Source organism: Sapajus apella, unplaced genomic scaffold (genome assembly GCF_009761245.1).
Source record: "Sapajus apella isolate SASKATOON/1434 unplaced genomic scaffold, GSC_monkey_1.0 scaffold29, whole genome shotgun sequence".
Lineage (NCBI taxonomy): Eukaryota > Metazoa > Chordata > Mammalia > Primates > Cebidae > Sapajus > Sapajus apella.
In genome coordinates, this window is record NW_022436969.1 from 24,470,315 (window position 1) to 24,497,991 (window position 27,677).

Sequence of the window (27,677 nt, forward strand, 5' to 3'; positions counted from 1 at the left end):
AAGGAACCGCCCTCTCTGGCTGGAGTTGAAGTGTGGGAGCCAAGAAGCACCGTGCTCAGATATGTCTGGGACAGCGCGGACCAAGCGACAGAGAGAACGGGCGAGGGTGGAGGGGATGACGGCAGGGAGAGAGGGCAAGTGCACATGTCCAGTGCCCACGCCATTGCTGTCTGAACCCCTCCTTCACAATCCCCCCGGGCATGGGGGAGAGGAATACACCTGGCCGCCCTCTCTCCTATGCCCGGTGTGGGGGGCGGGGGGAACACCACCATGCCCTGGGCCTCGTTAATGCTCAAAGGTGGCGAATTTGGGGAGTTCTCCGTTGTACTTCAGTGCCACCTGACTGTTCCCAAACCCCTCCAATTTCTGAAGTTAAGCAATCCTGGCTTTCTTTCACCCACTTATTTTAGATACTCGTTTTGAAAACAGAACTGTCGACATCTGGGTAGAATCCACCTGGCCTCTCTCTCCCCCATCCCCCGGGGGGACAGTCAGACAGGCATGCTCGAAAGAATCCCTTGGAACCTTCCAGAGGCCCACCCAGCCTGGGCCATGGCATAACAGCCCCTATTCTGCTCTCTGTGATGACGCATGCACGGCATGAGTCTGTTGCTGAGAACATTCGAATTAGATTCCTTCACTACACTGCCCTGTTTTGTTTGAATGGATTCTAATGCAAAGACACATTTTAAAATAGCTTCCAAAAAGTTAAACCTTTGCATCTGTGAAATTTTGTCTTACTGTCATGTTTCTGTCAAGAATCTGGCTTTTGCCTTAATAATGCAAACCTCATTCACCTTACTTTACATTTTCATGTTAAAAATATCAGAAGTGCAAAAGATCAGTTTTTGAACATAGAGTGGTAACTAAAAATACATTTTCAAAAGGACTTAACTTGTAAGCACATACATTTTTGTGTCTTAAAAAAACTGCAGCTGTATACAGCGACTCTTACGTAACTTCCTCGGTTTACAAAAGCATTTTCATTTACAGAGTTGTATTTGTCTCTACTGTTACCAGTCACCTGTAAGCACAAAATGTTCTAGCAACCTACACTAGCACCTAGAGCAAGCCTGTAGACCAACGGGCAGCTCCACACAGGCCCGGGTGCCAGTGCTTCCAGCAGTAGGTGAGGTGCTGTCTTTGGCGTGGGATTCCCAGGTGATCTGGCTCCTTGAATATTTCCTGCTTACAGTTAAAGGACAGCACAGGCTTTGAAGCTCAATAGACCTGGGTGGTCTGAATATTAGCCTCACCTCAAGTTAATTGATGTCCCTGACAGGCTTTCAAATCTCGTCTATAGAACGGCAACAGGCAATCTCACCTACTACTTGCCGGACAGTTGTGAAGATCCAAGAATTCACACGCCATAGAGCCTGAGATTTGGGGCTCCAATTGTGAACAATGGCTGTTAGCGCTCAAACTTTGATGTTCTAATTAAAACATTTTTTGCCCGAATACAACAGATTTGTAAATGCCCTTTGCCTTTGAAATGCCCTCCACATTAAATGACAGGAGCTTAAAGTCCCAGTGAAATAATCCGAGCACTCTCGGAGGCCGAGGCGGGTGGATCACCTGAGGTCATGAGTTCAAGGCCAGCCTGGCTATGATGGTGAAACCTCATGTCTACAAAAATACAAAAATTAGCTAGGCATGATGGCAGGTGCTTGTAATACCAACTACTCGGGAGGCTGAGGCAGGAGAATCACTTGAACTCGGGAGGTGGAGGTTGCAGTGAACTGAGATCATGCAATTGACCTCCAGCCTGGATGACAGAGGTGGCTCTGTCCCAAAAAGAAAGAAAAAAAATCCCAGTGAAATAAACAGGTGCTGATTTTATGCCCTGGAATGAGTACCACAGGGGGTTAGACCACCCCGTGATAAGGTAAAGATCAAGTCACTGGGCCAGAACTTCCTTTCCATGAGTTCAAGACGAGCCTGGCCAACATAGTGAAACCCTGTCTCTACTAAAAATACAAAAATTAGCCAGGCATGGTGGAGGGTGCCTGTAATCCCAGCTACTCAAGAGGCTGAAGCAGGAGAATCGCTTGAACCTGGAAGGCAGAGATTGCAATGAGCTGAGATCATGCCACTGCACTCCAGCCTGGGCAACAAGAGTGAAATGCCGTCTCAAAAAATAAATAAATACACATAAAAATAAATAAATAAATTACATCTGTTTCTTCTACTCCATTACTTTAGCTATACAGTTGTTTTAATGAAGCGCACTGCAGTGGGGGCAGGGTTTATTACAGCCTTTGTAACAAAATGTGAAACCCAGAAGGACTTAGGGACAACATATGGTTCAAAATCTTTTGGCTTCTTGCCTTGCTTTCCCCACACCCTCTCCTTCCCTTCCCACTTTCCTCTGGCCTTCCTTGTCTGAAGGATTCGGGGAGAGCCCACATGGATCTGGGCACTGTAACTCACCATTCTCTCCATTCGCCTAGCTCAGTCCTGAAGCAGCCCTGGATGCACCCAGGCCCTTAGGCAGCCTCTCCTGCTGATGGGCCTTCTCATTCTGCATTCCCTCTGCTGACACTGGCCCACCCACCTCCTTTGGGAATATATGCAAGCACTTAGCCTTGTGTGTTACTGACAATTCCACTCTAAACCCCAGAACACATTCTTCCTGTCTGTCACTCTGACACTTCTTTCACCATCTGCTGGTCTCCCTCTGCGAGGGTTCCAGCCAAGGATAGCTGGAGATGGGAGTAGCAGGGCGCCTCCACCTGCTGGGTCCTCAGCAGCCTGATGGAGGGGCAAGGCACTTGCTGTTTAACCACCATGAGTACCAAAGGCAAATGCCACACAGCAATTCTAAGTCCATCAGGTGCATGAGACACCGAACTCAGCACACAGACACTACGAGGGAACAGCCCGGCTGTGCAGCAGGCACTGCAGTGCAGAGCTGCCCACACAGTGTATGAAGGGCCAGGGGTTTTGTTTGCTTTGCATTTTATTGTGGTAAAAATACTTATAAGAGCTACCATTTTAGTACAATTTTTTTTTTTTTTTTTTTTTTTGAGACGGAGTTTTACTCATGTTATCCAGGCTGGAGTGCAATGGCGCGATCTCGGCTCACCGCAACCTCCGCCTCCTGGGTTCAGGCAATTCTCCTGCCTCAGCCTCCTGAGTAGCTGGGATTACAGGCACGCACCACCATGCCCAGCTAATTTTTTGTATTTTTAGTAGAGACGGGGTTTCACCATGTTGACCAGGATGGTCTTGATCTCTTGACCTCATGATCCACCCGCCTCGGCCTCTCAAAGTGCTGGGATTACAGGCTTGAGCCACCGTGCCCGGCCATTTTAGCACATTTCAACGTGTATAATACAGTAGAGGTTCTAAGGTTGGTAATTTTCATGGAATTCAGAGGCCAACCTCTATATTTTGGTGAAAACTAAAGTTATTAATCTGAACTACTCAGCACTAAAATTTTCCACAAATGCCAGCTTCTGATCACTTCAGATCTTTCAGTGATTGGCAGCAATTAAATGGAAAATTCCAATCTGAGCCGGCCTCAAGTATGCCACAAGTACAGGGTCAGATGCTATGACCACTGTCAGATCCTCCTCACAGCAGAAAAGCAGGAAATGGCAAACTCATTTTGTACCAAGGGGGCAATGGGGAATTTCCTGAGGTCAAATTCTCCTGGGATGTGTGAAATACTTAAGGTTAGATGTAAAGAAACTAGATTTAATAACTGTTTCTATTACTTGCCCTCTAGTATGGATTTGGATGTTTCAAAATAGTGGCCAGGCACAGTGGCTCACACATGCAATCTTTGGGATGCCAAGGTGGGGGGATTGCTTGAGGCCAGGAGTTAAAGACCACCCTGGGCAACATAGTGAGATCCTCGTCTCTACAAAAAGCAAGCGAACAAAAAACAAAACCGAAATAAGCTGAGCTTGCTGGTGTGCACCTGTAATCCTAGTTACTGGGGAGGCCAGGGTGGGAGGATTGTTTGACCCCAGGAATTTTGAGTTATGCGGTGAGTTATGATCCTGCCACTGTGCTCTAGCCTAGGCAACAGCCAGACCTTGCCGCTAAAAAAAAAGGAAGTAGCTACCTAACAGCTTTGCCAACACCAAGCTCACCCAAACAGTGACAGACATCACTGAACTTGCTCACATAAGTTTCCCATCTCACGATCCATCCCAGGTGAAGGGGAAAATGAAGCTGGAGCATGAGAAATTTTAATGAATACGTTTCCTTTCTACAGTCAGAAACTGAGTTCACAGAATAGCGACTATCTTCCCATCCCATCACTTTAAAGACAAAAAGATGAAAACAGTTCTAAAAGAAGATGAAAGCACCAGCAGAGAAGGAAGGTAAGGAATATTTATAATAAATTGGCTTGAGTGGGCTGGGCGTGGTTGCTCACTCCTGTAATCCCAGCACTTTCGGAGGCCGAGGCTGGCGGATCACGAGGTCAAGATCACCATCCTGGCCAACATGGTGAAACCCCATCTTTACTAAAAATATAAAAATTAGCTGGGCATGGTGGCACATGCCTGTAGTCTTAGCTACTCGGCAGCCTGAGGCAGGAGAATCGCTTGAACCTGGGAGGCAGAGGTTGCAGTAAGACGAGATCATGCCACTGCACTTCAGCCTGGTGACAGAGTGAGACTCCATCTCAAAAAAGAAAAAAAAAATATTGGCTTGAGCTTCTGTTTCCAAAAATACAAGGGATTTCAGAAGTCCCAAAGCCTGGGCTTTTATCTACATAACTGGCACCAAAGGAAAGCACTAAACTGGAAGTTGAGGCCCCAATTTTAAATCCAGTTCTCTTGTGCTTCTTTCTTCAACTAAAAGTATTGGTTCTAATGTGACCCATGAAATGTCAAATTCATTGGTTCTATAAGCCTAGGGTTTGATTTAGGATGCAAAAAACTATTAATCTAAAGTGTGTTTGAAATACAATTAATGAATATTTCTCAACAAAAGTTGCATTAGGCTTTGTGGATATGTTTGTTCAATAATATTCTCAACTTTTTGTTGGAATGTGAGACTTTTATTTCGGGACCAAAGGAAGTGAGAAATGCAAACTGTGACCCACCGTATCATGCATCTTCTTGAATAATGAGAGCATAAGAAGTGCATGTTGATGCAGCACTATGGCAACAAAGCCCTGTAATTCCAGCTCCAGGCTGCAGCTGAGATCAGCCAGGCTGGTATGTGAGGACTTTTGGCACCCTTATCATAAGAAAGAGAACCAGAGTCACCACTATTCTCAGAGAAGTAAAGCAACTGCACTAATTAAGTCACCATATTGAGTATCCAAAGAAAATATTGACTCAAAAGGAATAAAATACACATTAGTCAAACTCTGCTTCAGCCATTATAAAGTCACCAATCTTGTATATAGAGGAGCACAGACGGTAAGGCCGAAATACACATGTATGCGAAAATGCCATGTGTTCATTAAAAAAATAACACAGGTTTTTGTGTTAAACATCTAATTGGTGTAAGAGAAGATACAGAATTGCCAGTATTTCTTATTACATGCTTAGAATAGCCTTTATGGAACTATCAGAGGATAAGGCTGACTTTTGCCATGTTATTTGATAAAAAAATGAGGGGAAGTTCATTTTATCAAAATAAAAAGGATGAAGTTTAGGTTTTAATGTTGTTGCCCTAAGTATTAAAAATGTTCTAGTACCAATCAAATGCAGCTCTGAGTTCACTGTCCTCCTCTTTCTGGAGACAGTGTGCCTATCCTCCCCTAGGGACCACAACAGGGAGGCCCACACAGAAACGTCAAGCAGAATGTGTACCTGGCATGCTCAGGGCACATTTGTCTTTTTCTTTCTCACTTCAAAGTTTTTCTAACATTTAAATTATTTAAAATATAAAACAGAAGCAGCTGGACAGAGGGAAGGAGAGAGAAAGAAAAGAAGAGAGGTTATGTTCAATCCTCACTTTCAAGGAGAGTGACAATCGGCTTTGGCAGCAGGCAGGACATGTCTAACTGTACTCAACTATTCCTATGGAGCATGTTGTCCCAGAGAAAACACACTGAAACGTGCTTCTCCGTAAGCACCCTTCCTCTGTAGAGACATGATACTCTTGAGAATGCCTCTGGCTGCCTGTGCATCTCTCCACTACGATGTCCAATCAAGTCAGCAGAGTAAACAACAGGCTTCACGTTATACTCTGCCCTGGTTTCTGAAATCAGGATGCTTTCTTTCTACTAAGAAAATAATTCTTATCATAATTGCCACGGGATAATTATGATCTATAATTATTGTTGGTGACTGTCAATGATGCATAAAGAAGAATACAGCTTGATTTTCAAAGCCTAACCCTGAAGAAGCAAGACAATTAAAAGCTTGTTTTGACTAAAGTGAACAAACTTGACACAAAAGTCACAAAGAAAAAATCTAGAGGGAAAATATTATCAATTGGCCTCACTCAGCATTTCTTAAACACAAGTTACAAGCTCCAAGGGCAGGAGAAAGATCTTTCAAGAACCAGGCCAGGCCAAAATCATGACTGCAGATGAATTCTGGGAAGGAGTGTGGTCCGTCTCCCAGACCATTCAAGCCCAGAAGGGAAGAATGAGGTCTTGACTCCTATTGTCCTCAGGGAACACAATGCAGTCCCTTCTGCAATCTCGTTTAATACTAACTTATTTCTACGTAACACACAAATGATCCAAAAGAGAACATTAACATCTGCAGAATGAGTAAATAAAATTCCCCACCTCTGGCTCTACAGATTTCTGGCTTAGGTGCTTGAATTCCAAGGCAGGCAGCGAAGAGGCTTCCACTTCCTGAGTGTGCAGGTGCCACTCAGGCATGTGGGCCAGTATGATCTGATGCACTGAGACCTTCATGCTCGTAAGGATAATGGAGTGGTGAGCTTTCAGTACCAAAAAATATAAGTGGCTCACAAAAAAGACATTTAAACAGGTGCAAACAACTTTGATAACATTTCATCTATTTTATTTTAGGCCTTATGGAGACTCAGTTTTGAAAATCTGAAAAAAATGAAGGCCCCCATTTCAAAAAATGAACTGTGGGCAACAGAAAAAAATGTGTCCACATTACCTAACAAGTTATATTTTCAGAAGGAATCCTTTAATTCAGAAATGCATATCTCACAAAAACATCTTCTCAACATAGTATCATTTTAGAAAAAGCAGGAAAGATGACTTTGTTGCCTTATTTGCTAAAAATCATCTTCTGCCCATTTCATCACCATTACTATCTTCTACAGTAGCCTGGTTCACGTCTGAATCGGTTAACAAATCCTGAATGACCCAAACCCAACACTAAGAACACAGAAAGCAGCTCAATATGTCGAATATACAATTTCCTTCTTTTCTTCAAACACTTTTTTTCTCAAACTATAAAGATCTTTAGAATTCCTGGAATTATTTTCTAAGATCACTGAAACAAGAGAGCCAGAATCTATCTCCATTTCATCCTGAGCATAAAGCACTTGTAAATAAGCGGAGGCAGTCTGTGACAAATAAACACAAGATTATTTGAAGGCATAATTTTATTTTCACTACTGGGAGGTAGGGAATCTCAATATAAGCATTCATTTTCTCCTTTCTTGAAATCTGTAAGCAGCATCCTGTTGTATGCACAAAAGGCTGTCTCAGTAAAATACTTTTTGATGTCGTTGGTTTTGCTCCTATTCCTGAATAAATTATGCTCTTACCTGATCCATCTGTCATTTCAAATATCAATTTGCTTAGCAAACCCTTTTTGTTCATTTTATACAGGCGAATCTCAGTCACAGCTCCCTCCTCACCCGGTCCACGCACCTCGCATAAATGCAGACATGAGTTTAGCCAGGTGTGGGGGTGTGCACTTGTAGTTCTAGCTACTCAGGAGGCTTAGGAGTATCATCTGAGTCAGGAGTTCAAGACTGCAAGTGAGCTATGATCGTGCCACCGCACTCTAGCCTGGGTGATGGAGTGAGACTCTGTCTCAAAAAAATAAATATAAATGTAAACATTCATGAAACATGGGGCTGCTTCTGCTTTACTCCCAGTTCACAGAGGTTACAGGTGAATTAATCCCAAGTATAAGATGTACTGTAAATGAAATGAGGTCTATTACATATAGCAAACTATATTTACTATATATATTCTCAATTATTTAACTTGACATATTGGTACTATATTGTTAGCCTGCTATTAATACTCTAAACTCAACAGATTACAGGGGTCCCCATTTAAACTATTTGAAGCTTGTTTAAGGACTAGGTTAGCAATATGCTAGCAACAGCATTTTTGTATCATTCCTGGTGCCAAGTAATACTACAGAACTTCCCATATCTTCAGAGAATTTTTTACTAGAGAATTTCAAATCACTGAAGCAGTACCTCATTGTCTATAATCAGATAAACACAACATGATTGTGAAACTGGATGGCAACAAAACTCAAATGGACTGAACAAAAGATATCTACGCAGAAAAAACAAATTTTAGTCTCAGGATTATTAGTAACTTCTAAGAACCTCCAATTTATCCCTATTAAGAAATATGCAACATGAAAAGTAAAAGGAAATTATTTTAGAAGAATTCCATGTAACACAAGATTTTAACATAGGCAGTCTCCAGTGGTTAAAAAAAGAAACAAGAAACGTGTTTAATATCTTAAAAAATAGCAATTGAATCTGCAAAAATGTGAATTATTTAATACTTAAAATATGTTAATCATGTCTAGATTTGAAAATGTGGCATCAATGTGAAGTAGTGCATTCAACCCTCTGTATCAAGAGACAACAGTGCTGCCTGCCTAAGACTGCAGAGAACAGAGACACAGCTGCTGCTCTCAGCACTCTCCCCGGCCCCCAGGAAGAAAGATTCCAATCACAGCATATTCATTTAAAAAGTATTCTAATAATAATTAGACTCATCAACTGCAAACTTTTTTTCCCCTTTAAACTATTCTCTAAATTTGGCCAAACTAAGTACTTGATACAAAAATCCTGGCAAAGAATAGGGGTCCCTGCAGAACTGTGTGGCAAACTCTCTGACATTCTCTTGCCTTGGCAGGTAAGTCAAAACAAGGACAATCTAAAAAGAGGTCATTCCCTCCTCCAATTAGCAATTCAAGGGTTAGAACTGAAATAATCGCAGTTAGGGCATAGGAAACAGATACATACATACTCAAACATACCCCCCCACCCCACCACGGCAATGCTCATAGCTGACAATGGCTGAATTTCATCACAAGCAAATGATCTGACATTTTTGTCATTAAAAAAAAAAAAAAATCAAGTAGAAGGCTGGGCACAGTGGCTCGTGCCTGGAATCTCAGCCCTTTGGGAGGCCAAGGTGGGTGGATGGATCATTTGAGGTCAGGAGTTCGAGACTTGCCTTCCCCCTACCCCCTCCAAAAAATCAAGTAGAATGCTCAAGTGAGGGTATTTCCCTTCAATGTAAGACAAAAATCAGCAGCCACAATTTAAAAATTTACTCCATAATGAAATCAGCATTAATTCTGAAACTAAGACACTGGGGAAACTACACTGGTTTGCTGCAGCAAGGACCGTGCCTACCCCAAGGAGTCAGCCAACTCCATGACAACCTGACTCCATTTTTAGTCTCCCAAACCTTTTTTTGTTTGAGAACCATGAGCTTGAGTTGCTGCTGAAAAATACTTGATTTTAACAATAAATTTAAGGTGTAAAGATTTTTTACTTTTCCTCTGAAAGATTAGTTGAAAAGGACACAAATGATTCACAATGAAGGTTTATGTTTGAGGTGATCACCACCAATACACATGGTTGAAAAGTACCATCATCATATATATATTTGCTTTAAAAAAAATTACGACAAGCTTCAGGTAAAAATAATTTTTAAAGGATCCATTTTTCATTTACATACAACCAATACATCTTATTTACACATAAATGACTAAATCTTTATTCTATTTTCTTCATATAAGGTATTTTAACTGGTAAGTAACTGTCCTATTCTGTTTTTATTTTTTAATTTTATTTATTTATTTATTTTTTTGAGACAGAGTTTCGCTCTTGACACCCAGGCTGGAGTGCAATGGCGCGATCTCGGCTCACCGCAACCTCCGCCTCCTGGGTTCAGGCAATTCTCCTGCCTCAGCCTCCTGAGTAGCTGGGATTACAGGCACGCGCCACCATGCCCAGCTAATTTTTTATAGTTTTAGTAGAGACGAGGTTTCACCATGTTGACCAGGATGGTCTCGATCTCTTGACCTCGTGATCCACCCGCCTCGGCCTCCCAAAGTCTATTCTGTTTTTTATAGAAAGACTAAATACCCTCTTATTCACAGGCAGTTTTGATGATGGTAGTTTGTCTCCAAATTACATATTGAATACAGTTAAAACCTTAATGAATAACATAAAAATTAAGATCCAGTATTAACAGCCTGTTTTATGGGTCACATTGGTTATTCAAGGAGTCAATTGCCTAGTATGCATAAATTACAGCTGCAACAAAACTGAAATCAAGTGTGCTTCTGAAGACCTTGAAAAAGAAGTCTGACTTCTATGACATTATCTACTGCTTAATACTGTTATTGATGGGAAATTCTTATATTGGGTTCATTTCTTTCCTTATAAAAACACTGATTTTTCTAGTGATATTTAACTTTAAAAAGGTATTTTACTTCTTTAACCCTCAGAGAACTAGTATATTTCTGTAACTAACCAAAAAAAGAAAAAAAAAAAAAAATCAGACATGTATCTTTGCCCATAGTTTCCAAAGGGTTAAAGTGCAGGAATTTTTCTATACTGTTATATAAGGCACTTATTCCACTTTTTTCTTAAAGGAAACTTTTTCTTTGGTTTCTTGTAACTTTTCAGTGAGTCTATCTTTTGTTTCTTCCATTTTCTCTGTGATAAGCTCCTTTGTCTCTTCCATCCTGTCCTGCAGATACTCCTTGACAGGTGGCGGTGTGGACATGTAGCCATGACTGCGCAGATACTTCACAGTGAAGGATGTTCCTCCCAAAGTCACGGTATACCGGGCAGGTGTTGCAATCTTAAGCAAAAAGCAAACAGAGGCAAATCAAAACCTGTTTATTACTGCCATCTTAAGCAAAGACAAGTTAAAATTAAAATTATTTGTAATAACCAATCAGCTAATCACAAAGCTAATGTAGTAACATCCTATATGGTTTTCCCTAACAAGAGACACTTCTGTAAACTCATTTTATGAACGTTTGTCCCCTACACAATCCTGACCCAGATAACAGAATCATAGCACTGATGTCCCTAATCAAAGGCTAGTAAACCTGTGGGGCAGATCAACCTGGAAATCAGAAAGAGGGCTCAGTATCATTAACAATAACAAAGAAGCACATGTTTCTATTCCTTAAAACCCCTGCCATCCTGCCAATGCTTTCTATCTGGAGCTGAACTAGAACTGAACATCTTCAAATGGGGAGAGGCAGAGCGTGAATCCACTCTCTGCTGGATTTAGGTTAGCTTCACTTCAAAATCCCGTCCTTTGACTTTTCCAGACTTATGCTACCTTCTCATCACAATCTACCCTGAGTCTCAGATCCTAGTTAGTCATTTACATGAGGCCAAAAGTGGTAAAATGGCACACCTGCCGCAGACATGCACAGGTTTAACGTTAATCAGAGCTTTGAGGACCAATACGAAATAGCAGATGACTAGTCAAAGAGAACCATGAAAGCAAAAAGACTGCATCACATTCTGAGTCAAAAATCAGGCAGGACACAGTGGCTCATGCCTGTAATCCCAGCACTTCGGGAGGCTGAGGTGGGTGGATCACCTGAGTTTAGGAATTCAAGACCAGCCTGGCCATGGTGAAATCCAGTCTCTACTAAAAATACAAAAATTAGCCAGCTGTGGTGATGGGCACCTGTAATCCCAGTTACTGTACTTGAGAGGCTGAAGCAGAAGAATCCCTTGAACCTGGGAGGCAAAGGCTGCAGTGAGCTGGATCGCGCCACTTGCTCCAGCCTGGGTGACGAGTGAAACTACACCTCAAAAAAAAAAAAAAAAAAAAATCATAGGCATTGGCAGGTACAATAGCTCACACCTATAATCCCAGCGCTTTGGGAGGCTGAGGCAGGAGGATTACTTGAGCTGAGACGTTCCAGACTAGTCTGGGCAATATAATGAGACCCTGCCATCTCTAATAAAAGAAAAGAAAAATTAGCTGGGAGTTGTGGCATGTGTCTGTAGTCCCAGCTACTTGGGGGCTGATGCAGGAAGACTGCTCAAGTCTGGGAGTTCAAGACTGCAGGGAGCCGTGATTGCACCATTGTACTCCAGCCTGGGAAACAGGGCAAGACCCATTCTCAAACAAAACCAAACCAAACCCATAGGTATGCTGTATAACAAAACTCTGAAAGAGCTGTCTGCTTTATCTCTAATTTCTCTCCTAAACTCACATTAAGCAAGCTTTTACTCCTACCTCTTCACCAAAACTGCTTTCAAAGTCACAGTGACCTCTACAAAACTAAATCCAGCTGTCAATTTGGAATCAGCTCCTGGACCAGTGGAACTGCCCGAGACAGCTTTCACTTGGCTCCAGGTCCTCAATTTGCTGGAGAGTTCCTTCTAGTTCATGGCAGCTTCTCATTTTTGCCAATTCCTCCCCATTCACCCACCTCTGAACATGGTGTGACAACAATGAATCCCCGGACCTCTTATTTTCTCCACCTATCTCACTCTCTTAGTTGTCTTTAGTGCCATCCACACATTGATGATTCTTAACTTTAATCTCCAGGCTGAACCTTTTCCCTGAATTCCAGTATCTACAACTACCTCCACTTGCGTGTCTAATAGGATCTCAAAACTTAATGCAGACATGAGTCACTTAATAGGGATACGTTCTGAGAAATGGGTCATTAGGTGATTTTGTTGTGTGAAACATCACAGAGCGTACTTGGACAAACCTAGATGGTGTAGTCTTCTGCACACTCAGGCTATAAGGTATAGCCTATTGCTCCTAGGCTACAAACCTGTACAGTACGCTACTGTGCCGGATACTGCAGGCAATTATAAGACTAGGGCATTTGTATACCTAACCTATCTAAAATATGGAAAAGGTATTGTAAAAATACGATATTTGTAAAACATGGGACCTATGGGACCATCACTGTCTATGCAGTCCATAGTCAGCCGAAATGTCAATGGGTGGCATGTTCAAAACTGACCCTCGATCTTCAACTGTCCTACTTCAAACCTGCTCCTCTCAAAGTCTTCCTCATCTCAGAAAATGGCAATTCAATTCCTCCAGTTGCTCAGGCCAAAAAATTACAAGAAAGCTTCAACTCCTCTTCCTTTTCCATAATTTACATCCAAATCATCAGAAAACCGCAGCAGCCATGACTTTAAAACATATCCAGAATCCAGCTACTTCCTGCTACCACTTGGGTTCTGGCCATTACTGCCTCTCACCTCAAATACTGTAAGTACCTCACACAAGGTCCCTTGGCTTTTCCCCTGGTCCTGCCATGGTCTGTTAATATAGCAGCCAAAGTAATTTTGATGGAACAGAGGCAGGATGCTTAAAATTGTCCAATGGCTTTCCATGTCCTCAGAGTGAAAGCTGAAGTCCTTGTAAGGGCCTATAAGACTGCCCTGATATGATGACAGGCCATTCTCTACCCTGTTCACCAACTCTAGCCACACCGGTTTCCCCACATCCCTGAAATTCTCCTGGAATCCTGAAGCCTCAGGACCTTGCCGTTGGAGTTTTCTGTTTGGAATGCTCCTCCCCCTTGAAGGAGCAACTCTCTCACCTTCTCAGCAAGGTATGCCATCTCCCATTGAAAAACAAATAAATACCACAAACACACCCCCGTCCCTGGCTTCCTTTCTTAGCACTTACCATCATCTACATACACATACTTTGTGTGCACACACGTTTTTAACTTTGTCTTGTCTCCCCACCCCACCACCATTCTCTATCAGCTACACAAGGCAGGTATTTTTCACTGTCTTCTTTGATTAGCTTATTCCCAGTACCTAGAATGGTACTTGGGCGTATTTCAAAGAGATTATGAGGTAGTGAGTGCATACATCCTGCAGCCAACTGCCACCAGACCATTCAGGCCATACTTCATTTTGGGGCTTTGTCTTGATGAAGCAGTAAGTCTGTGTTTGTTGTTCTATTTGAGAAACTGTGGGTTACAGATAATATACAGGAGAATCCCCTTCGTATCTCCTACACTACAGAGGAGTAGAGGGGGGAAAACACCACTGGCACTCATCTCCCTACCACGAAGCCTACAGCTTCATTTCCAACCCCAACTCTACAAACATTGTATTCACCTACAGAACACAATACCAGGCGCAGTGAAAAAACAAGAAAGAAGACATGATTCTGAATTCCTGGGAGCTCCTAATCAAATAAAGAAAACAAACAACACCTAGCACAGACTGTGCTATCAACTGTTATGCTATGGGAGTGGGATAAAAGCAATTAAATTAGGGGAGGTATACATTATCATGGTAGTTTGACTTATTTGAGTTAAAATTATACCTACCATAACTAGAAACTTGATAATTAATTTAATATACTTTAATGTAGAAAAACTCAACATTAACTGTTAGCCCTCTCATCAAAATTATAATAAAAGAGGAAATCTACCAAAATTTCAGAGGATGCTAATAAGGATGACAGAATAAAACAATGCTACTTTTGAGTAATGCAATAAAACTGTAATTCTTAGATATTCTTATAAAACAGAAGTAAAATAAAATAACATATAGTTTCTAAGCATTTTCAACTTTCTTAGGTAAAAGTTTCGTAGACCCTCATAAATATTGGTCAATTCAGAGAATGATATTAATATGGCTAAATTCCACAATTTACAGTGAAATCTTCCCTTCTAAAATAAAAACACACAGGCATAGAAGCTATCAAGATGATGTCTGAATCCAGAGAATATAAAGATTTCAACTTCTAAAATAAAACATATGTTGGGTTAAGATCTAACAAAAAACAGTTTATTATGTAAGACATAAGAAAATTTGGATTAAACCTATTTTACTTGCTAAGAAAAGATGAACTATTATAAACAGTAAAATAAATGCTAAATTTTGCTGACAAGTCAGGTGGCATGCAGATCACTGAATAAGGAAAAACAAATATAATTATGTCTTAAAATAATCCTATCGCCATTTATCAATAGGAGCAATGTCAAACAGATGACCCCTACCATGGAAAAACACAAAAGCCTACCAATTATCTGATCACAGCAAGTTATGAATGATCTACCAGTTTTTAAGACATTTCTTCCTAAAACCTAAAAAGTAAAACATTTTACTTCCACTTTAAAATTCTGTTATTTTACATTAGTCACCAGACACATCAGAGATGAAATACAATGTTTTAAGTTACAAAACAAGATTGGGAGCTAACATGGAGTCTCATAGGGAAGTGAGCAGGTCACTGGTGAGGTCTGAGGAGCAATGGGTTTATAAAAGTACCCACCTTAAACATGGCATATGCTGTCAGTGCATTTCCACTCTGGGAGTTTTTCAGGATGTTTACCACACTGTCAGGTAACCCAATGAATTCTAGAAAAGGAACGAGATTCACTCCTCTACGAAGAAAAAAAAAAGGTTATTTTCATATACATAAACTTAAAGCTATTTTCCAAACTTATCTGAAAATACCAAAACCACACTATAATTTTATTAATTACATTTTGCTTAAATGCTGATTGTGCATTATCAAGCCCTTTAGCTTCACCCTAAGAGAACATCTTACTTGATGTACAATATGCAACATGCACACACATATCACATCATGTGGTATCTTACTGCCTACTTCTATTTGCTTCTGCACGTGGGCAACCCAGTTAGTATGTTTAGAAAAATAGAAACATTTATTAGAGTAAAATTGACAGCTTTAAGTAAACTATGAGAAAGGATGAGAATCATTTGCCTGGTCTTAGTTTCCTCAACCTTAGATTGCTCCAACTCACATTTTAAGGCCTAAGATTTTTACCTTTAAAATTACATGTAATTTTGTGTAAAATTGCATTATAAACGTAAGAGGTATTTTAACATCACTTTTTATTATGAAAATGTGTTATTATGCAAAAAAATATATGACACTATGGGTTTGATGAAAGCTTCAATTACTCTTAAAGGATGCTTCCATTCTATTAACAGACAAGGCAGGTGAAGAAGCAATTACTATACATTATGACAAATTTCTGGAGGGAGGAGAGGCAGAGAAGTCTCCAACCTGAGCCACGACTTATTTCCAGTTTCCTGATTATCAACGTTCCCCATCCCTAGCTTCTTTATTTCCGGTTTCCTGATTATCAACGTTCCCCATCCCTGGCTTCTTTATTTCCAGTTTCCCGATTATCAACATTTCCCATCCCTGGCTTCTTTATTTTCAGTTTCCCGATTATCAACATTCCACATCCCTGGCTTCTTTATTTCCAGTTTTCGGATTATTGACATTCCTGAGTCACAACCTCTTTATTTCCAGTTTCCTATTATTAACATTTTGCCACAATGGCTGTTGCTCTCATGGACATTGTAACTCTTTACCCCTAAATCAGAAGGAGGACATTCACCTACATAAATGCAACATTTATAACATACATCTAGATTACAGTTTCCTAGATTGTCCCAGTGTTTCCCTTATGGCTATTTTTCCTGCCTCTCTAGTCTCCTTTTCTCTAGAAGTGCTTCTCAGCACTCTATGGTGGAGGAGGGCAGGTAGTCTTTCTTGACATTGAGATTTGTGAAGCATCCAGACCCGCTGCTTGGTAGAACATCTCTCAGCTTGAGTTTGTCTGATTGTTTCCTCAAGATGAGATTCAGGTTAAGTATTTTCCCACAGGAAAGTGACAGAGTGGATACTGTCCATCTAGCACATCACAACAGGGGGCACATAAGGCCAGTCTGTCCTATCCTTGGTATTACAGAGTTTGCCTCTTGGTGAAGGCAAGGATCCATAAGAGACCTTCACTGTAAAAGCAGCTTTTCTTATGTCATTAAGAAAGAGCATTGCCTGGATCCATTCTGTAAACTCTTTATTTTTAATATTAACTAGGGAAAAGATGTCCCAGTCTGTGACTTCACCATTATACTACACAGTCAGGGAGCAACCTTAACAGATATGGCTGATCATCCTCAATAAAGGACTATTAAAATTACTTATCATCAGAAGTCAGAGGAAACCAGAACAACTTAAGGAAACTTTAAAGAGATAAATTAAAAAATAAACTATGAGTCCAATCTCATTTCTATCTTCATTCTTTCTTCTATCTCCAGTTTCAATTATTTTTCAAATCTCTTTCTAGATAGCAACTAAATCTCATTAAAAAAAGGTTTAACAGCATAGCCATTACTCAATGAATTTAATCAAGCCACTAAAATAACTATGCATGGTAACATCCTGCCATAACATGCTAATTATGTCTTCTAGTACCAATCCAATTACGAAATTATTCCATTATTTCCTAATTCCAATTAAGCCCAGTATATTAAATCTATATATTTAGCAGCAATCATGAAGGAAAAAAAAAACATTTGGCCAAATATGAAAGTGAGTTATTAAAACCACCATCACCACCATTTATCACAAAGATCAGATAACAATGCTTTGGGAGGTGAAATGGGTATACCGCTTAAGCCCTGGAGTTCCAGACTAGCCTGGGCAACACAGCAAGACCTTGTCTCTATAAAAAATTAAAAATAAAAGGTCATACAACAATGGACTGAGACATCAAGCACAAGCTGTGTCATCGCTGGCATGCATCTTTTGTCAGATGAAGCAAGCATCTAGTTCCACTTATTTCTAAACTGTTGAATTGATGACTTTTCTTAAAAATAACTTCCATTTCCTCTGGAATTACTGAATGTGAAGTACTAATGAGGGTCTGATTCAAACAAACATCCACTGTTTGTCACGTTCTACTTTGAAGTGCCCACGGTCAGCCAAGAATCTGTGCTTCAAAAATTGCCAGCTTTACAACTGTTTCCACAGATGAAGAAACACACAAAGGAAAAGCATATTCACCGTCTGGATAAAGTACAGTAGAAATCAATCAGGGGTTTGCCTCAGAGTGAGTTTGTAATTTTAGGAACTTGAGGTCTCAAACACAAGGCATCTAAATGCATGGACCACACCATCATTGGTGAGTCACATTTGATCAAACAAAGCACTTCTAGACCGAAGACATCAGATCTCTGCAAGGCTTTGCCAGATAGGAACAGCAACGAAGCTTGGTTTAAAATAAAATCTATTAGCACGCACAATTTAGAACTCCCTGAAATAAAGTATTTCAAAAGCCCAAGAACTTCATCACTGTGTTAACTAAATATAGAATGACATTTTGCTCTAGGGTGTCTAGAAAGGTAGTAATGCGAGCTGTCAGAGTAACTAAGACAAACACTGGTCAGTAATGCAGCATGATGTCAAATGCTCATCTTTCCAGCTACAAACTATTTTTCTCCCTTTCTTTTAATAGTAAGTAGGCAACAAACAAATAACACAGAACTTTTTCCACCTAAAACAAACAACACTAAAATACAGACTCTTGTCAGGTGAATTGAAAATCTGTATTTAGTATAATCAACTTCCAGTTTTACAATACAATCATCCTACAGTGAAAATATTCTAATTCCTTTTTCCTTCATTCATGAGTTCGGCTTTCTTAAGCATTACTTGTGATTAAGACCTTCGTTTAGGAACAAATCAACTTTCAATTTTTGAAGGATCTAATGAAAACTTTAAGAAGGACTGTTCTGGAAAGCAACCCATCCTGCCCATTATAAATTCGCTATGTGATGCTATCACAGAATTGACCCAGTGGTTGTGGAGGGCAGTAGTGGTGCTCTGGCAACCAGATTCCCATGCCAACAGCCCCAAAGCAAGGTGTAATGAGGAAGGGTATAATTTTAAAGTTGATAGCTAGCTGTACCACGATGTTTACATATAAGCATTCTGAAAAAAAAAAAAAAAAAAAGAAGGGGGAAGATAAAACTAAGAAAGTTGCATTTCACAGGGGCTGACACAATATCACCCACAATTGCTTTAGCTACCACACAGCATTATTATGGGTCTACTTTTTTAGTTGCAGAACTTTTACCAAAGAGAATAAGAAAAAGTAAAAGGAACAAAAGTATTCTTCTTAATAGCCTAAATGAGAATCTCATATTCAATTAATTAAAAGCTTGAATTTCTCCCTTTAAGGCCAGCCAGGAGGCTGAATGCCTTGCCTTATGGGCAACCTGACAAGGGCAAAGGAAACAAGTATTTTTCATGTCATCTTTCACAGACTGAATCATAAGAATCCTCCATGGCTCAAAAAAGAAAATTTAATATGTGGAAATCTATTCATTACAAAGCAGAACTGAATGCCTACAATAACTTTTGATCAAAATGGTAACTTTATGTTCTGTTAAAAAACTAACAGCAGTTTTAAAGATTTCTATAAATATTAAATATGTCCAAAAATGTCATTAATAAACAAAGAAACAATTCCATAAAATATATACATAAGACTCTTCTGCAAGGAAAGATACAATTCTTAAAGAAAATGATATGCAATGAAGAAGGATATAATTGAATAACAGGAATGTAAATGTCAAGATATAAAGTGAAACAGAACAGCATCAATTACACAAGGTGAAAAAAAAATTCTTTTAGAAATTTTGTCTAGAAATCTACGTGATCCTGTTTCCCCAAAATAAGTAGTTTCTATCCCACCTTCTTGGAAGAGGTATAACTTAGTCTGCAACAGGGTGCTTCTAAGGAGTGAGCTTTATGTACAACACTAACCGTATTTTGTTAATGTCTCAATGTCAGGCTGTTAAATATAATCAAGCACTGAAAATCGCCCAACTCTGGAAACTATAAAATAATTCTCAATCCATCAGGCGAGTACTGAACTGTCTAAGTCCTTCATGCACACCGGGACACTGAGGAATGGGCACTTGGCCGACTAGTGGCAGAAATGGGAAATCAGCAGTCCTGCGCCTAAAGCAGTATGAAGCAAATAACTTACCTTAAGGGAAAGGCACAGTATTAACAAGGGAGATGCATTTAAATTTGTATGTTTCACTTCTGATAAGAACAAAAGACCTTCCTCTGACACTTACTGGACTTGCATAATATCAATGCAAACAGATTAGTAGCCAAGCTTTAGCACAATATTCTGAATCTCCCACCAAAACCATACAAATGCAAAATAGGTATCTTTTCACATTTATGAACATTCTAAGAAATATATAATTGTGGAGTCATGCTGCCGCCATTTCTGAAATTTGATCATTTTATGTCTGTGGTCTCCTGAATGCCAGGATGAAATCTGCATACAGGAGTGTGTGCTTTGAGATAACACACACCTAACTGCGTTTTTAGTCCAGGCACCACCTCTTACCCGCTGAGTTATTTTGGGAAAAGCTGAACTATTTTTACTTCTCCTTGTCTAATCTGTTTTCTCATTCATAAAATGGGTGTAATTGTGTAACTTGCTTTATATGGTTGCTGGGAAGATTAGACAACAGTTAAAAATTTCTCCAGATGCGTGCTCCAAACAGTAAGCAAATGTTAGCTATTATTATTAAAATGTGAAAAAAGCAATGAAAAGTAGTTATCCTCCATTGATGAAAAACATTAAAGCATTTAAAAATCTTTAAATCTAAGGCTATCTGGGCTGGGCACAGGGACTCATGCCTGTAATCCCAGCACTTTGGGAGGCAGAGGCAGGCTGATCACCTGAGGTCGGGAGTTCAAGACCAGCTTGACCAACATGGAGAAACCCCCTCTCTACTAAAAATACAAAAAATTAGCCAGGTATGGTGATGCATGCCTATAATCCCAGCAGCTCGGGAGGCTGAGGCAGGAGGATTGCTTGAACCTGGGAGGCGGTGGTTTTGGTGAGCCGAGATCATGCCATAGCACTCCAGCCTGGGCAACAAGAGCAAAACTCTGTCTAAAAAGAAAAAAAAAAAAAAACTAAAGCTATCATTAGTACAATTTAAAAGATAGGGAAAGGCATTCAACTAAGCAAAAACTTACTTCAAGGCTGCATAATAAAATGTTCCAAACCAAACACCAGAAGTTATTAGATGCACCGGAATCAAAACTTTTCCATACTGTCTAAATGTTTTCTTGAATCGTTGATAAAGACTAATAGATTTGTCTTGTAAAGGATCAGGCTCTTCCTTTTTTTCCGGAGTTCCATGCGCTGTGCCACGGGATGAAAAATCCCTCCTGGATGAAACACACTGCTTCCCTTGGTTATGGTGAAGGACTCGTGGTTGGGGTGGATGAGCATCCAATGGCCTCCTTTCCTTTGCAACACACTGGGCAGCAGATAAATGCAACCATTGTTTTTGAGGACCTTGCACCAAAACCACTTTGGATTCAGCATTGCACAAAAGTAAAGGTCTCTTTACATTTTGACAGAGTCCAAAAAGACCAGCTTTATGTAGTTCCAAGCATGTCCTGCGTGCCAGTTGAGATACAATCCGTGGCACATTCCATTGCATTTTGAAGAGTGTTGATAGGTTTCAGCTTCTACAAAGACAAATTTTTAAAAAAATTAGATAATACTTAGGTTTCCATTTTAAATCAATTCATTTGAAAATCAATCATTTTTAGGAAGTAAAAAGACAGACATTGCTACATAATCCACAGAAATTGATATTAGGGTATACAGTTTAAGCACAGTGTAATTTTAAAATCTCATAAAGGCCAGGCACGGTGGTTCACAACTGTAATCCCAGCCTTTTGGGAGGCCAAGGCGGTTGAATCATCTGAGGTCAGGAGTTCAAGACCAGCCTGGCTAACATGGCGAAACCCCATCTCCACTAAAAATACGAAAATTAGCCAGGCATGGTGGTGGGTGAGGTTGAGGCAGAAGAACTACTTGAACCCGGGAAGCAGAGGTTGCAGTGATCTGATATCGTGCCACTGTCCTCCAACCTGGGTAACAAAGCAAGACTTCATCTCAGAAAAATTAATGAAATAAATATGTCAGGTGCAGTGGCTCACACCTGTAGTCCCAGTACTTTGGGAGTCTGAGGCAGGCAGATCACTCGAGGTCAGGAGTTCGAGATCAGCCTGGCCAACATAGCAAAACCCTGTCTCTACTACAAATACAAAAATTGGCCAGGCACAGTGGCATGTGCCTGTACTCCCAGCTACTCAGGAGGCTGAGGCATGAGAATCGCTTGAACCCAGTAGGTGGAGGTTGCAGTGAGCTGAGATTGTGCCACTGCACTCCAGCCTGGGTGACAGAGTGAGATGCCATCAAGGGTGACAGAGAGAGATGCCATCAAGGAAAGGAAAGGAAAGGGGAACGGGGAACGAACAGGCGACAGAATGACGGAGCGACATGCCAGCAAGGGGAGGGAGAGGGGAAGAAAGGGGAGGAGAAAGGGAAAAGGAAGGAAAGGAAAAGATTGTTTCCTGTTATCTGTGTTAGAAAAAGGAAAAAATTAAAAAAAAGGACAGAAAAGAGAAAATAAAATCTCATGAAACACACCATCTAAATTTGATATGGTAAACTAGTCCAGCATGGGGAATGTTTTGAGGCCTCTTATTCTATAAAGAAGTAGTGTAGTATAGTGGGTGAAAAAATAAGATCTGGGATCTGATGCTTTGGGGACATAATTCCACATAATTCCCTTTCAGACTCCAAGCCCAGGTCCACTAGTAAAATGAAGATTACTTCACAGGATTGTTACCAGAAATTACACAAAATTTCTGATGTAAAGATGCTTCTGTAAACTAATGAGCATCGTGTTGGTTATGAAAATGTTAAGATCTGATGAATAGTTGATATTACTATTTATACTATAATGCCTTTGGACTAAGTTATCAAGTTATAAATCACTTATGTTATTGAATGGTGAGAAGAGAGAGTCTGGTACTTATCTTCTTTTTCCCTCCATATTAATAGTGGAGAGAAAAAAAAAAGTATACAGTGATGTCTCACTATCTGATCTGGCATCAGCATAGAACAAAGATTTACAAGACAGCCAGGCACAGTGGCTTGGGCTTGTGGCTTCAGCTACTCGGGACGCTCACATGGGAGGACACTTGAGGCTACAGTGCACCTGTGAACAGCTACTCCATTCCAGCCTGACCATACAGCAAAACTGTAAGTCTTTTTTTTTTTTTTTTAAAGAAAAAAAAGAACTATAGAGACTTTTCCAGATAATTACTTAGCCTCTCTAGACAAATGTTTTCCCAGTGGTAAATGTGATTATAGTAGCCATTCCCATATAGTCGATCAGTCCCCTTTTTTCAACATCGGGTGGTGCCACATGCCTCCCCACTCCCAGTGTCAGCTCTACCTTACTACTTCTAACATGTTGAGAATAGACAATCTTATTTAATTGTACACTAAATAAGGGTCAGTGAGATCTGAATTAGCGCCCCAATAAATTAGCACTCCAATAAATACAGATACTCCATCTTACATGAATATTCTTTATCTGGTACGCAAAGTTGACTGGTGAAACAAAAACTGCCATCATATAAAAACATTCATTAGTGAATTATTCACCTATAAAAATTAATCCCCTGACTCATCACCCTTCCTAATCAATAATTAACATCACTCCTAACAGACTCTCACAGATAATCCAACAACACGGTACAAATGAGTTGCTAAGTGAAACTGCAAATCTTGCAAAAAATAAATAGGCTCCCAAGATGTCTTTTAAAAAGTGATATTGGGGCCGTGTGTGGTGGCTCACACCTGTATCCCAGCACTTTGGGAGGCTAAGGTAGGCAAATCACGAGACAAGAGATTGAGACGAGGTGGCCAACATGGTGAAACCCCGTCTTTACTAAAAATACAAAAATTAGCCAGGCGTGGTGGCACATAATTATAATTCCAGCTACTTGGGAGGCTAAGGCAGGAAAATCTCTTGAACCTCAGAGGAAGAGGTTGCAGTGAGCTGAGATCGCACCACTGTTCTTCAGCCTGGGCGAAGGAGTAAGACTCGTCTCAAAAAAAAAAAAAAAAAAAGTGATATTGGAGATTAATTTCAGACAAAGCAGACTGCAGACTGCAAACATTCTTTTTTTTTTTTTTTTTTTGAGACGGAGTTTCACTCTTGTTACCCAGGCTGGAGTGCAATGGCCGCGATCTCGGCTCACCGCAACCTCCGCCTCCTGGGTTCAGGCAATTCTCCTGCCTCAGCCTCCTGAGTAGCTGGGATTACAGGCACGCGCCACCATGCCCAGCTAATTTTTTGTATTTTTAGTAGAGACGGGGTTTCACCGTGTTGACCAGGATGGTCTCGATCTCTTGACCTCGTGATCCACCCGCCTTGGCCTCCCAAAGTGCTGGGATTACAGGCTTGAGCCACCGCGCCCAGCCTGCAAACATTCTTTCATTGTTAAAGAGGGGCATTTTATAACAATGATAATGAAGACATAACAATCTTAAAAATGTATATACCTAACAAGAGAAGATCAAAATAAATGAGGTGAAAATTGACAGAACAGAAAGGAGAAAAGAAGTTCACTTAGAGACGTCAATACTCCAGTCAGCCACCTTGATAAGTCCAGCAGGCAGAATGTCAGTAAGGATATAGTTAAACTAAACAACAATGTTAACCAATTTGATCGAATTGACATTTACAGAATATTCCATTCAACATCAGCAGAATACACATTCCACTCAAGTTCACATGGAACATTCAACAAGCAGACCCCATGGTGGGCCATTAAATATACTATAACAAATTGCAAAAAATGAAAATTATGCAAGGTTATGTTCTCAAATTACTATAGAAGTAAACTAGAAATCATTAACATAAAGAGAGCTGGTAACTTCCACCCGCCCTCCAATTATGTGGAAATTAAACAGCACACTTCTCAAAAAAAAAAAAAAAAATCTTCAAATGTCTAAAAATAAATTTAAAAATATTTTGAAGTAATTGAAAAAAATACAGCTTAACAAAATCTGTGCAATGCGGCAAAGCAGTGCTTTGAGGACTAAACTTTGTCCTTTTTCCTTTTACCCAAATTCCCATCTAAGGTATCTGGGGAGTCACACCCTATAAACCATGAAATTTCATCAGAGGGGTTTTATTTAACCCTATATAAATGGCTACTTTCCAACTTGTCTCTGGCATAACATCACATTACAGATAAAGAAGGAAATCAAAATATTTTACCCCAAAATATGTTTGTCATATTTTGAAATGATCCGGCAAAGCCATTTTCTTGGTGGAGAAAAACTGAATTTTTAAAGACTCTATTAACATAACCAGATCCCTGCCTCCAGTTCCTCACAATCCTGAAGTGATTAACTGAGTCTAGCACCTTTTAAAAGGTCCAAATAGGAAACATTTGCAATCTAACATCTCTAAGGGCGGCCATCTTTGAGACTTGATCTATGTATTAAGAACCTTGGTATCCACAACCCTTTATCTTAATCCAGATGCTCTTTTCCATTGATTTCAGGTCTTTATATAGTAACTCTTCCAACCAATTGCCAACCAGAAAATCTTTTAATCCAGTTATGACCCATAAACCCCCACTTTGAATTGTCCTGGCTTTTCAGACCAAACCAATGTATACCCTTCATAATACCGACTGATGTCTTATGTCTCCCCAAAACGTTTAAAGCCAAGCTGTAACCCAACCACCTTAGGCATATGTTCTCAGAACTTCTTGAGACTGCCTTGCACCTTGGTCACTCATATCTGGTTCAAAATAAACCTCTTTAAACATTTCAGAGTTTTAATCTTTCATCAAAAGCTCACAGGAAGAATGCACATTATTAGAAAAGAAGATCTAAACTCAATAAGCTACCTCCTCAAGAAAATAGAGGAACGAAGCAAGCAGAAAGAAACAATAAAGATCAGAGCAGAACGCAAACAAGAGAAAAGGGAAACAAAAAATATCAACAAAACCAAAACCTAGCTCTTTTGGGGAAAAAAATCAGTAAAACTGATATATCTCTAGCCAGGATAACTGAGAGAGAAAACAAATGACCAATATTAGAAATAACTACTGATCCCACAGACGATAAAAAAAAAAAAGGAATATCATGAATAATTTTAACTCTAAGCTTGTGAGCAAAGAAATGATCTTATCTGAGGAATATGAGTTTTTATAATTATCAGGACCAAAGAGACATTAAAATGAGACTGAAATCACACCTTACTTACCTCTCCTCACCAGCCCACTTCCTCTCAACTGTGCATTCACCTCTTGAAACTGTTATTGCCATAAATAGCTATGAATTAACCTGATAATGCTATAATTCACAATCTATAGCTTAACAATGTATAGCCAATAACTAATCAATGCTACTTCTGTAAAACAGTGAGAATTCCTGGCAAACAACTCTATTAGTTCATTTCTCTTCCCCAATATTTTGTCTTTAAAAATCCACTTGTAACTGCTGCTAGTAAGTATGTATATTCAGGGCAACTTAAATCTATGCTCCTGGGTTGCAATCCTCAGGCTTTGCCCAAATAAACTCTACTTACAATCATTTTGCTTCAGTTTGTTTCAAGGTGACATACACAAATTTGATGACTTAGATGAAATGGACCACGTCCTTAAAAATACACAAACGGCCAAAACCCACACAAGGAGAAATAAAAGACTTCAATAACCCTGTATTTATTATTCAATAGAGAAATGGAATCAATAATTAATAACCTTTCAAAAAAAAAAAAAAAAAGAAACGAAATGAGGCTCAGATGATCTCACTAGTGAATTCTACCAAACATTTAAGGAAAAAATACAATTCAGAACACAAAGGCAGAGAAGACTTACTCATTCCATGAGGCCAAAAGTACCCTAATACCAAAACCAGCTACATATAATCCAAGAAAGGAAAACTACAGAATACCTCTTATAAACATAGAAAAGTAAAAATCCTCAATAAAATATTAGCAAGTCAAATCCAACAATGTCGAAAATCATACACCCTGACCAAGTGGGATTTAATCCAGATATGCAAAGATAGTTCAACATTTAAGAATCAACTGATATATAAAAATGAAATTGTCATCTCCCAACTGACTGAATGGACCTCCTCTTGGCCAATGGGACCCTGGGGAAACCTTGGAAGCTCAGCTTCAGGTCATACGCCTGTTACAGGGGGGCAGGAGGGGGCTCTCTCTCACCCACTAGGAATGTCAGGTGATGGTTCAGCAATGATCACATTGCCTTTCTAAAAGTGATAAATTGGCAACAGGTGCCAGAGAGAGGCCAGTTCCTGATGGTCCACACCTGTTGCACTAAAGTGTTAAATGAATGCAGGCACCAGGAAAGCAAAAAGGGCTTCCAATAAAATCTCAGGTATCGGACAAGTGAGCCCAGGCATACACATTAAGAGACAAAATGGCCGAGTATGACCTTCCAGGGACACTCCAGAGGAAAAGTGAAGAAAGCCTCAGATAGACATGCATACCACTTCCTAAACACACTGCATGTGCTTACTTCCCAAGTGTAAGGAGGGCACCGTACATGCAGGCAGCCCACCCTAAGGGAAGAATCATGGGAAAAGTGTGCAAGACACTGAAATGGGCCAGACTATAAAGTCCTAGGATCATGGTCAAACACCGCACTTGCCCTTCATGTGCCCACTTGGGTCTCTCCTAAGCAGACTTTCTTTCCTGTTCTAAAGCCTTTTTGAATAAATTTCCACTTCTTTTCTAAAATTTGCCTTGGTCTCTTTTTCTTCCTTATGCCCCTCAGTCAAATTCTTTCTTCTGAGGAGGTAAGAAAT

General features: G+C 40.0%; 1 protein-coding gene across 8 annotated transcripts in view; it reads right to left on the reverse strand.

Annotated features, from left to right (window-relative positions):
• Window positions 1-10,555: 10,555 nt before the first annotated feature.
• FAM210A (family with sequence similarity 210 member A) overlaps window positions 10,556-27,677 on the reverse strand; it is a 51,899-nt gene continuing 34,777 nt past the window's right edge. For 5 of the 8 annotated variants that reach the window (XM_032293529.1, XM_032293534.1, XM_032293530.1 and 2 more), the window contains 3 exons: window positions 20,984-21,481; window positions 15,425-15,536; window positions 10,556-10,987 (listed from right to left, as the gene is read on the reverse strand). In XM_032293529.1, the coding sequence (XP_032149420.1) occupies window positions 10,754-10,987; window positions 15,425-15,536; window positions 20,984-21,456 (819 nt within the window). In that variant the 5' untranslated portion in view covers window positions 21,457-21,481 and the 3' untranslated portion in view covers window positions 10,556-10,753. Of the gene's footprint in view, window positions 10,988-15,424; window positions 15,537-20,983; window positions 21,485-27,677 lie in introns of all 8 variants that reach the window. The other 3 variants (XM_032293536.1, XM_032293535.1, XM_032293531.1) reach the window with 1 other exon arrangement.